Genomic DNA, 12,879 nt, shown 5'->3' with positions numbered 1-12,879 from the left:
CTGATGTATTTCAGACTTTTCGTGTTTTGCATTAATTGTGCCACAGCTATTTACTATGTATCATAAATCTTTTATTCTCAGGAATCATAACACTGAATTGGGCTGAATTGTGAGAGATAAATAAACTGCAGTTAATTAAACTGAATATTGTTTCAGCCACAGAGCAGAGACACCAGATAGAATCATTCAATCTGTCCACCTAAAAATGTGAAATATTTACTAACTTTTAGGAAAATTATTGAATTTACTGTTTTTTTTTTCTTATTGTTTCCTTGTAGTGATACTCCGTGCAACAAGACGTACATATATGGAGTTCAGCTCTGTTTTTTGGAAGATTTGTGCAATTTGCATGACAAAGTTAAGCCCACCTAATTATACCACCACTCGTCATAAAACTGGGCTACCAAGCTCCTCTTTGTATGAACCTGACACAGCCACAGATAATCATAATCCTAAGGCAACTTTTCAGCCTCACTTTTGATATCTTGATGTGAGACGTTCTCTGTCAGCCTCCCCGCCCCGGCTGAAAGATGAGGTAGATAATTCTACTGTTGTGTGAAATCTACGATGTGAAAAGATTTAATTAAGATAGGCCAAGGAGTCCTAATTAATTCTGCCTCTTTGCATGTCGGGCTTACTGTCAAGAACAGAGGGAAAAGGCTTCGGCAGAATAAATTACAGGGACGCTGTAACCGTTCTTCAGTCAATCTGAAAGAGGTGATGGAACTGATGCACTGGGTTTCCGTTTTCTCTCAGAGGTTCTGTTGGTTCCTGGTAATGTTTTTCCACAATAAGTGAGCCCACTAGCACTTCTTTCGCAGGCGTCCCACCATCTAAGATCAAATCACATTTCAGACCGGGAGTTTATTTTGACTGTCAGTCCTCTGGAGAGACCTGTCAGCGACCAAATGTGAAATTGAAAGCTTCCCTGCAAATGGGCTCTTGCTGGGCAAGTGGTGCTGAAGATGGTGGCAGTCACTAGAGACCTCTGAACTATCTAAGGCTCCACTCTTCCATTACACCTTCCTTCCTCCCAGTCTCTGGGCTATATTGAATCCTGATTGGTCTTTGTTTAGTCACTCACCTCTGGCTGAAATTGGATGAAATGAAAGGCCCAGGAGGGACTGAAGATGCCTCCTGGGAGCCATCTTCAATGACTTTCCCACTGAACACTGAGACAGAAAAGTAAATCTATTTCTGTTCAATTACGACTATTTTTGGCCACAATCAACAACCCGTCTGAATTTTGACATTAACCTATGGCTATCGCAGCTGTACTCCTGCTTCTTGTCCTTGACCGGTGGGGAAAGTACTGTCCATGTTTTACTAAATCAGCTTGAGGCAAAAGCCTCATTTATCAAGCATTTCTCTCAGCCAAGCCCCATTCCCCCAAGTCCAATATTAATCCCCCAAACTGCAAATTCTATGAGCTTTCCAGCTTTGGCTAAACACGCAACAACTGTCTTATTATCAGGAGACGACAGGCAATAATGACTGTGGCCTGAGCTAAGCAACTGCTCCATTGAGCTTTCAAAGAAACCAGCTAATTAAAGGCTGCTTTATGACTTTTGTCACTTTTTGGACTTAGTGATTATGGGCCATTCATTGGGGAAGATTCATCAGCTTTTTGTGTATGGCACACACCATACATATCATCAAAATGCTTTTTGCTTTATGTTGTGCCAAACCTGCACATTTCTCCTCAGCAAGCCCCCAGACGTTTCTTCAGTGTTTGCAGAAGGAAATTCTTTGACTTTCTGCACTCTCTCCTCGTGCTAATAAGGACATCTCATCAACGGCATTTCAGAGACAAACTAGGCTGTTTAAAAATGCCGGCTCCTTGGTATTTTGTCTGTGATTTCCTGTAATTAAGTACTGTGGAGTGGAGCGTCCTTGGCTCTAAGGACAAGTTCAGTGGAACGGGCTCTGTGCTCTTTGAAGCCAATTTGAATAATGGCTCAGTTGCATTAGCACTCTGCTTTTCTCAAGCATCTTTCCCAAAACCTCTCGACTCCTTCAGAAACTATACATTAAAAAAAAGAGGGACCGTGGCCCGCTGCCATATTTGGGCCAACTCTAATTGTCTAACTAGTGTTAAATGACCCAGAGAAACCGGGTCCCAGAGGGCAGGCTTATCCCGCTGATTGGAGACTTTGCTTTTTGTTTTCCTTGGCATATTAAACCAACGTAGGCTGAAGGTGCAAAGCCTACAGAACTATTGGAAATGTAATTAAGTGCCAGGAACGGCTTTTAAACGGTTGACTAGTGCAGAAACAAACTGTGTCCTTCAGGCAGCAAAAACTTTAATACATGGGAAATGAGTGGCTCAATGCAGGACCTCATTTCTTTTGTAGAGGAAAATTCAATTCAAGGCGGGAGCGGGATGCTCCATTGTGCTGAGTGCCATCTTTCAGCAGGATAGTCAGAAACAGACCAACAGAGACCTCTCTGCCAGAACCAATCATTCATCGGGACAACTGCATCAGTCAGAAAACAAAAACCACAAAACAAATGGATGCTTCAGACAGAGCTGGAGTTGAACCCCAGACCTTTGGGATGGGGAGCAATGTGAGAAAGATCCAATATGCTCATAACAACTCACAATCATTTCACTTCTATGGTGAACAGATAATTATCTCCCAACAATTTCTAATCTGATTAGTTTAAGTGACATGTGTCACCAGCTGCTTTTAGTTTTGGTTTCTCCTCTGACCGACTGTATAATTATCAGAAACAGATTCAGAGTTCACTCTGCAATCTTTTGTCCATCAGAGGTTTTGGGATCATCAGAAGACTTTTCTCTGCACCGAGCAACTCAAAATGATGCCACACCTTCAAACAGGAGGCTGTCCCTGGCAACTGTGTCCATCTATGCAAGGCAGGAGCGGGATTCTCCCGCCAGAAAAGAAAAGATCAGCCCAACTATAAAACACTGTCTAACTGTGTTACTGCTGACAAATATTTATGATAGCAGCTTGAAAATCAGCTGTTTTCCTCCAATTAAAGCTCTCAGACTTACATTTTTTTAGAAATAGGCTGTTGCTTTTTGTTAAATTAGCAGCTCGTGTTTCTGGCCAAGAACAAAACTGAAACCATAAAGAACCGTAGCGCAAGATTTATATCCGTCGCCTGGGAAGAGAACATACGGATAACAAGCCAAGATGAAAGTGACGCTTCCTGCCTGTGTTTTCTCCAGGTGCATGAAGTAATGTTGGGATGTTCACAGAGACAGGAAGGTGCATCATCTGACTATAGACATGGAGCTTCATCCTAACTAGCTGTGCAGAGGAGATCAAATCAAGTCATCAGGGACAGAGCAGAAATGATCCAGCGATCGCCATACCAACGGCACAGAAACAAAATGCAGTGCGGCTAAATCTGGTAGAGAGGAGGCGGCCCTCTTCAGAGGTCTGCTGTCTGAGGCGTCACTCTGCAGAAACCCAACAAAGACAGAACGGAGGACTTACCATCAGGAGGCTGGGCCGGAGTGAAGTGAGACGGTTTGTCTGAAAGAGACACAAACGGACAGAAACAGTTTAGTTTGGGGAAATCTGGAGATTCCGCTGGGCTAAAGCCAAGTAACTGAGTTGCTTCAAAAGTAAAAAGAAAGATAAAAAAAAGAAAGAAAGCGAACAAATTCTGTCTTTGTGCTTCTCTATCTAAACCCTCTGGAACAGTGTGGCTGGACCCTGCAGGGATAAGGCAGAGCTAATCGGACAGGAGTGAGTTTCAGCAATATCAACATCATCACCGTGTCGAGACAGTCGCTTCTCCTAATCATCCCCAAACATACGCCATGACTCCGCATAGTGCAAGAGCACAACAAGGATTTGAGGACAGAGGGATTTATTTTTGATGTTCTTGTCTGGTTGAAAAGTTCGAGATAAGACAGCAAATGCTCACAACAGTGAAGGAGCAGGGAACAAACATTCAGCTCCAACCCACCTGCAGACACATGTGGAGTAAATCTGAAAGTTTCCCCCAGTAATACATCACGACATCATGCTGCTCCGCCAAGACAATGACATACGGTGGCCCGGTGTGTGGGAGTACAGAACATCAGAGCTGGAGTGTCAAATGGCTGGGAAAGCCTCAGCTGGACGGCCTGTTGTAACCCAAGACCTTCACAGGTTCCACAACTTGGCTGCTTTAAGTGAAGTGGCCTCTTATCATTTTACATGGCAGGGTGTGCGAATAAATCAGAAAACAAACTTTTTTTTATTGCTGCTACACTGAATTATTATTTCTAAATTATAGGGTCAAAAGTATGGGAATAAGCTATTTTCCAACCCCAAGGAAATATTATATACAATCCGAATAAGTAAAGTGTGTAATTTCTGATATTAGGCAGCCGATGTTCTCATTTGAGAGCCAGTAAGGAGGAACGGTTTGTTCACTAGATAATGGTATTTTCAAATTACAGCGGATTAAGCGCTGTGGATAGAATAACTGATTAAAAAGCTCGTCATTTTAGCAGCAAATAGGAAACACCAAGTGTGATAATTATGTATGCATGTTGTATAGATATAAAATATGACAGAAACATTATCAGAGAGAACTGTGAGAAGTTATTTTGCTCCAGGAATGGATTGTTGTGAGGATGTAAACACATTCAGCTCATGAGTCAACAGAATTCTGAATGAATACTGAATTCACCAGAAGTTTTTTTGGACAAACTGAGTCATGCTTTGTTTTTGTGGCTTTTATTTGACAGGTCTCTACACAGAACGGGATGTACCGAGAGAAAAGGAAGATAAACTAATTGGGCTCAGAGTCAAACCTGGACCGTCCGCTTGTAGCAGCCCCAACTCTATGCTTCTGGAATCACTTCACCAGTCTCTTTTTGCTATTTTTATCTGAATCTAAGGGGCCTCTAATACTTGAATATGTTCAGAATAGAATATCTTATTTCATTTTGACTAGTTTGAACATTTAAGTTTTTTTCCCCAAAGTTACCCATTTACTCTAGCCTGGCCATTCCATTCTCAGTCTGAGCTTTCTCCTGTTGATTTGGATTGTCTCCAGTCCATTTTTGACTGAGCCAATCAGTGAACAAGAGGAGTGGTGAAGGATACCGTTGATCTTTTGCTCAGTTTTAGATTGTACTCTGCCTATAGTTTTAGCAAGGGCAGCAGAGGACGTGAAGGAAGCCGTTCAGTCGGTGATGAATCTCCAAATATTTAACCTAACCAGCCGCTTTGTTCATGTCAGTTCTTCTCTCGTCACAGCGGAGGATGGTTGTTTACAGTGCAAACAATTTCTGGTAAGCTTCATAACATCCAAGTGCCTCATTACATACGTCACGGACAAATGTTAGTGATTGGGTAAAAATAAAAACCGCCACGCCTCCAGGAAGTAATTGGCCAGTTGAAGGTAAACTAGCTAACTTTCTCATAACAATTGGATAAAAACTGAAGAACTACTTCTTTTCTTTCCTTAAAATAAGAGCTTCAAATGTAAATAAGATTGTCATTGTCAGGCTTAAAGCACACAGGGATTATAATAGTAGCTTACAATTAGCCATGATAGATAAGTCCCAGTCTGCTCACTGTACTCTCAACTGCAAAGGCATTGTCAAATACATTTTTCATCTGTGTTCTTCCATTAAGGTCCTCTAGAATCTTCTTTGACATTAAAACTCTCATGCTAAGTGTTGCGCTGAAGACACAGCAGATAAATAAGGGAGCACATAAAGGCATATCTGCTGTTCACCTCATTTGGATTATTTATCCCTCAGGGACGAAAAGAGACGACATTAATAATGATGTTAGTATTTCTTTTCAGCCCTTTTCATCTTCTCTCTTTGAGTAGCTGGTGTACCACCTTGTTGTTCCTCCCTTAGTTTGTAGTGAAAACTGCATCTCATAGTAAAACAAAGTGGATAAACAGCCAAAATCAGTATGGAAATGGAGAGGAATTTAGTTCTCTGAATAAAGTCACATGCTGACTGCAATCCAGTTGCTCTTTACAGGACCAACTTCGTGTTGCTGAATAAATATTGTGGCGTTTTCATATCATATCTTGTGGCCCCTTTAATTGATGCACAAGAATATATCTGTCCTGCTTATGTTCCCTAAAATGCCAGACATTTTCAACAAATTGATGCACTTCCAAGGAGATTCCTGCAGAAAGCGTCACGATACAGCCCACCGATTTAAAGCATACCAGGAAACCGTAGCGCTAAACTCGACCCAGCTGAACCACCATCTGCACCCTGGCAGTCCATCCGGCCATGTGAGTCACTCACTCCAGTGAGCCGAACAAACACACCAACACACATGTGCAACAAAGGTTGAGCAACCACCCAGATGCCTCTTTCATGTTCTGCGCACTGTGTGAGGGATAGTGAGGAAGATGCAACACATCACTTTAATTACCTTCGCTGTGGCATTCTTTATTCTTCTTTATTTTCTAGATAGGGTGGAAGAGGGGTCCACCAGCACACACCTCAACCTCCTTCACACTCAGAGCTGAAACCTTCCTAGGACTTCTGTGCTCCCCTTCCCCAGGGCGAGACAGAGCCCAATTTTAAATTTGGGTTTGCTTAAAATTACTTGTCAACAGTCGTGGCTTCAGGATGGAAGTGTGTTTGTGTGTGAGAGAGAAAGGGGGCGAGGAAAGAAAAAACAAAAGAAGATTGGGGAGCAGAGAGGCAAGTTTGGTGCTAGAGGTGAATAATGAATTGTCTGCTGAAGCTGTTTCGCAGTCAATCATGACGGTAACTGATTTCCATCTACTGGGAAGAGATTCAAGAACACATCAAAAACGTCAGGAAGAAGAAAACCAGCATGAGTGGACGTACAAGAGGAAGGATAAGGAGCTGCACTTTCCTCTGGTTCTTTCTAAGCATGTCTAAATATGCACAAAAAAAAACAGAGACAGACAGAGCCCACTCGTCATGTGAGGCGAATCTGAAAGGAGAAGCTTTAGTACAAAGTGAGCCGAGATGCCGGGCGAAGCTAAACGATTTCTTCACATTTCCATAACGAAAGGACAAGATAAGGTCTTTCCATAAACATATCAGCCACTTCCATCTCCCTTTACACCTGGCAGGCCTGTGTAAGTTCCCGGGCCTGTGTGAATGTCACAACACTGCCATCATTCACCCGATATCTCCACCGAATCAATAAGTGTCTGGCCGTGACATTTACCCACGTGCAAGAACAGTTGTGTGTGCGCATTTATCATTTTTGCATGTGTGCCACCTTCGCTTTGCTGCGGCTGATGTATGGTTGGGCAGAATGATGAAGAGAGTGTGTGTCTGAGCGGGCAAGAGAAGTTTAAGAGGGGGAAACAAACAAACTATCTATGTATGCGTGGACATGCCTCATCCCATATGGTGACAACAAAATTTGTAAATCTGGGGACAGCACCTGTCCTACTAAACACACACACACACGCACACACATCTCTATCATACAATGAATGGGCTCTTGGCAGCATAATAGAGCTTTTTCGGGCTCATCAGTTTGTCCAGTTTTTTCAGCTCACTAACATATTAGAGGTGAAGATGGGCTTCCTCTAATTTAGTGTATTAAATTCTAATTATGTCTGTTTGGCTTGGACTGATAAAGAAACAGAGAACGTATGAAGGACTCACCCTCACTCAAGGTACATGCAAAAAGTCAGAACTATGGATTCACTGACATCTTGCCCAATATTTCAAATAAACAGGGGGCAAATCTTTAAGGAGTTGTTCATATTGAGCTACAGGCTGTTTGCTGTTGCAGAGGACAGTAAAGATTTGAAGAATATATGTGTGTGTGTGTGTGTGTGTGTGTGTATATATATATATATATATATATATATATATATATATATATATATATATATATATATATCAGAGAAAGTTTTGAGTTGATCTGACTTTTCACCAGCTATGTAGATATATTATGTATGTGTATTAATTTTAATACCTTAAGCTCCAGTACAATATTTTGTTAGATTAATCACTCAATTCCTAAAATAATTATTTAAAACAGCCCTAATTTAAAGTACAGAAGTGTAAGAAGCCATTTACAGACATCCTGTTTGTTGTATGGAGACATTAAAGCTGTTATGACAGACAGACGTCATGTTGATCATTTTGCTCCGTCATCGTTTCATATGTTTGAAATTAGGATTATTTGGATATAAAGGAACCATCTCTGGTACGATGTCAATTGATCGATGCCTCACCGTGTTTTATGAATTATCAAGCCAATGTCAGAAGCTAAAGACTGTTTAAAACAACAACTTTTTTACAGTTTTGTCTTTGCTTTATAACATTTAAAAAACCAACTGGTTTACACTGACACTTCTCTTACACACAGTGTGATATTGCCTCTCCTGACAAATAATTAAGGACTAATGACAAGAACATATAAAAGAAACACTGTAAAATAAAGTTAAATCAAAATGGCCTAAAATCTGTATCAGCAGGTCAAAACTGGGTTAGTAGTTCTTCTGATCCCTGCTGCTTCATTAATCTAAATTAAAGTGTTTAGTCCTTTTCTGTTTCAAGTAAAGAATTTTCATTTCTTTAGGAAGTTTTCCTTATTGTATAAAGAGCAGATATTCACCACCGCCATTCACCATTCTCACTCAAGCATATTATCTTGTGAGAACCCAAACCTCTCATGCCAACTGAAAGAGAATAGAAACAAAAAACACAGCGTCATGTTGCTAAAGAAATGTAACTCAAACAGCATTTCAGCCCACATTAAGCACCATTTCTAACATTATCACAGCGGTACTTAGTGATCAAATTTAGTTACCTAATGTAATCTGCTGGTGATTAGGAGGTGCAAATCTTGCATAAGTAATAGCCCCACTTTGGAGAGTTAAGGAGATTTCACTTTTTGCACAGTTTGAACTTGCTGTACTGAAACAGAGCGTGTAAAAGAGAAGTAGAGTGAATTATTCCACCAAAAAGGTAGCTTTTGCATTTATTGTATTTTAACAAACTGCTGATTTGTACTTAACCTAAGTATAAATCAATACTTTTCACTCAGTAAAAAACTGTCAGAAGTGACTTGTACACAGGACCTGTGAATATGTGATTCAAGTATTCAGGCTGTAACTATAAATGAAAGATATAAATGAAATAAATTATCTTCACATTCAGAAGCATTTGACAGAATCCTCTCCAAAAACACTTTCACTGGCAGCTAATGAGCTACTGCTTTCTTATTATACATCGGAAAGATTTGTTTGTAGTGAGAAGAGACGCAAGAAAAGATTGGGTTTTTCCTAACCAAAAAAATTACTTTTATTGAGCCACCAAAGGCTTCTAATCTGCATGAAATACTTCACAGTTCAAAGTAAATGTCAGAGCTTTAGAGCAGAGATACAGAGTAGTCTGCGAAGCCAGAGTCAAGGAAAGGTGGGCTTTGACTTTTACTGATCTGATGTTCCTATTTCAAGGGTAGATAAGGCTTTGAGATGTGTGGTATGCAAGGTTTTGTTGGGGGATTTGCCTCAACAAGAACATTCAATGTAAGAACGATGTCACATAAACCAAGAGAAAACACAACATTTCTGATTGTTATGGATTATGTTTCCAGAGAGAGAAACCGTTGTAGTGGCTTAAAACTCAGAGGAAAACAACACAAAAACAGAGTCAAAAAGTGTGTGCTTGAGGTGAGCAAACGTACAGTTATTGAGGAACAGCAGAACGGCGAAGCCCAGCGTGGAAGTGGCCAGCAGGATTAGGCAGATGTTGCAGGGGATCATAAAGTAGCGCACCACCAGCGACACTTTGTGCTGGTACCTGCGCTCCCGCTCTGGCGCCGGTGAAGGATAGTGGCAGCCGCTCATGCTCCACTCCAGCGACCCCCTCCCCTCCAGGGCGGGGGAGACGATGGGCCGAGGAGAGCGCCGGGGGGCGCCCAGGGACCCGTTGGAAAAAATGATGGCGGTGGGGTGAGAGTGGAAGACAACGAAAACAAAACTCAAAAAAAAAAACAAAAGAAGATGAGTAATGGATGCAGTCTCAGCTGCGGTTCCAACCGTGCACTGTCACAGGGACCCGGTGACTGTTTCTGTCGGAGAATTGCAGCGGAAAGCTTTTAGCAGATTGCGAGCGGCACATTTTGCACAGATAACATCCATTTGGGGCTAAAGGACAGACAGCGTGAGCGGCGACTCGTACAGCACCCCACCTGTCCGAATGACCTCCATTCCCTCTATCCCCTATGGCAAACACCCAAACTAATGGGAATTTAATGTGCAACTATCCGTATATACTTACAGCACAGACGTGTGTAGATTTAAGTAGGTGGTGATAATGTGCTTTGCAATTTGTGTTACAAAGCTGTTGGCATGGATCTATAAGATAGAAATGTGTATGTGTTAGGTATGTGGGTGTTTAGGATTCTCAGATATCCACATGTAAACTTTCCACGCCAGGTCGATGGTAAATCCACAAAAAGAATCTCGTCCTTTCCTCTCTGTGACCCTGACTCGTAATTAGTTGATTGTTAAAGAGGTCAGGGGCTCCTTCAAAAAACTTCCAGACCAAAACAAGATCCTTCGCATGGGTCAAAAGTATTTCTCAAAGCGGGGGTGGCTTTCCAAGTTCCCTGTGGATGTGGTGTGATGCTCCTTTTTTTATCTTACAAACAACTCTTTGCTTCCAACAGATTGGCTTCTTTGGTTGATGGTCAAGCACAAAAATCCCTCCAATGCTGACATCCTAACTGGAACAAGTTTATATCTGCTGAGGTGGTTGGCTGGGAAGCGTCTGAATATTTTACTAGGAACACTATGCTCCCAGGAGCAAGGAGAAGACTTGTTTTTCCAATCCGTCGGTGACTGCTCTATGGTTCAGTGCACTTTTATTTCAAGCTGGTCTTATGGGGGGGTAAGCCACTGCCACCTTCCCCTGCAGCCCTGCCGGCCCTACTGAGGCCAAAAGCAGTTCAGAGGAAGTGTCACAGAGGGGGGAAAAGTTAAGATAGGTGAGCAGTCCCACTCAACCGGACGGTCCACAGCTGACACTGCTTCTGATAAAGACTGAAGAAACTCAGTGACTGATATAGATTGAGTCTGACAGAATGAAAATTGGTCAAGAAAATCCTTAATTCTCCGTTTGTTCTGGTAAGGTCAGGAAAGAAACGCTCATCCTCAGGTATCCAACATTTACTCCCTCATCCAGTCCGTTGTATACTCCAGTTCATCCATGAGGTGCATCCACCATTCACTGGCCATAAAAACGACAAACTAGGCAGCAGGTTCCCGGAGCGCTGTCAAATCCCTAAGGCAGCAGGTAGCGGTCCCGGTGTCAGCACGCTCGCTCGGTCGGCCAGCCAGAGCGGCAGGGAGTGAATGAATGAGAGAAGTCAGCGGACAAAAAGAGACAGGCTGCAAGTGAGCAGGAAGGAGGAGTGGTGGAAGAAGGAAAAGCTGATCCTGACACTTTGGTCCACCTTTTTTTTTCTTCCTGTTTTTGTGGGGAAAACAGCAGTGGCATATCGCTGGGCTTCCCAAACACTCGCTTCCGGAGTAGAACATTGGCTTCTCAGCCCACAGCCAGTGGAATGGATGAGCGCATAATGAGAGAGCAAGAGAGACAGCGCATGAGAGAGAGCGAGGGATAGGGGAGTGTATGAGGGGCTGTCTTTAACAAAGGCAGAGGGAGGGGAGGTGTTGGGAGCAAGAGTTGAGTGAGGGAATAAAAAAAACAAACGAGGATAAAGGATTTTGGGAGGAGTATACTCGAGTCTCGTCAAAGAGAGGAGGGTCTGGGCAACCCGACAACACGGCAGCAACAAAGCAGAAGACGGCCAAAGACTTGGGAGATGTCAACCAACTCCTCTGTTACTTTGGAGTCTCATCAGAAGAGAGCGTCGTCCACACAAGCTGGAGAATTTTCACAAAGTCTTAATGAGGCAAACTGAGAAAAATAAAGGGTCTGCCAAAAGGAGAGGGCTAAATACATTAAGTCAGTCATGTATAGAAACTCCAAATAGCCCGAACCCACTTGTTTGTGACCCCCTTAGACAAAACAAACAAAACAAAAAACGGAGAAACTGCATCTGTTTCACACTTGCAAACCAATATTCTACTAATTAACCTTTGGAGATCTTTTCAGCCTTCGCTCAGTGAATAGATTCTTCTTTCCCACGTAAATTAACATTAAAGCCATTAATCTGCCAGTGATCCGAGTTGATTGAAGAATTGTCTAATGATCAGTTCTGGTTGTTGTTCAACAAAACGCTGCTATTCTGTGACATAGCATTGGTCAAACTGGAAAATGAAATGGTGGCATCTACTGGCGGCGGCCATTTTATACCAACCAGTGGTCAACTTGTATCCCAATGTGTTGGACACCTTTTCAACAAAAAGTTCAAGTTATTTTAAAATTAAAGTTATTTTCTACATTTTGCTCAAAGTCTACTATAAAGAAACTTGGAATAATTTGTCATTTGATCAGAACCAAAACAAATGAAAATCATAATACATTTTCAATTAATAGCATATAAACTAATAAAATAATGTATGATTTCATATTTTTATGATCGTTCATGAAAATGCTGGCACAAAGCATAAACTGGTCCCATGTGGCTTACGGAAAAGGTTTATTTACAGGTTCTAAGTGAAAGTTGGAGCCAAAACAAACCAAAAAATTCTCTTCTTCTTCTAAATGACCAGCATTTAGAAGATCTGTCCACTTGTTTGAACCGCCAGTCAGAAAATATGTTTTGAGAAGATGTAAACTTTCCAGAAGCATTATATTTTTGTGTTTACATCATAGCATAATACGACCCTGCTAGTTTAAAGAAACTCCACAACAGCAAGCACAGATGCAAGGCGGCATCAGTCATCAATTATTTATGTGTTTTCTTTCCAACTCTTTCACTTTCAGCCCCCCTCCCGACCCCACCGATGGCTCACACA

The 12,879-nt window shown here is 41.9% G+C and overlaps 1 protein-coding gene across 2 annotated transcripts in view; it reads right to left on the bottom strand.

Moving 5' to 3' along the window:
* agrn (agrin) overlaps window positions 1-12,879 on the bottom strand; it is a 552,174-nt gene that overhangs the window by 315,968 nt on the left and 223,327 nt on the right. The window contains exons 1-2 of one of the 2 annotated variants that reach the window (XM_088006848.1): window positions 9,636-11,561; window positions 3,468-3,506 (exon numbers count right to left, since the gene is read on the bottom strand). In XM_088006848.1, the coding sequence (XP_087862974.1) occupies window positions 3,468-3,506; window positions 9,636-9,798 (202 nt within the window). In that variant the 5' untranslated portion in view covers window positions 9,799-11,561. Of the gene's footprint in view, window positions 1-3,467; window positions 3,507-9,635; window positions 11,562-12,879 lie in introns of those variants that run through there. The other variant, XM_088006847.1, reaches the window with a different exon arrangement.

Source organism: Poecilia mexicana, unplaced genomic scaffold (assembly GCF_051168715.1).
Source record: "Poecilia mexicana isolate PSO_F unplaced genomic scaffold, ASM5116871v1 scaffold_7, whole genome shotgun sequence".
Taxonomy (NCBI): Eukaryota; Metazoa; Chordata; class Actinopteri; order Cyprinodontiformes; family Poeciliidae; genus Poecilia; species Poecilia mexicana.
This window is presented reverse-complemented; position numbering and strand designations above follow the sequence as displayed.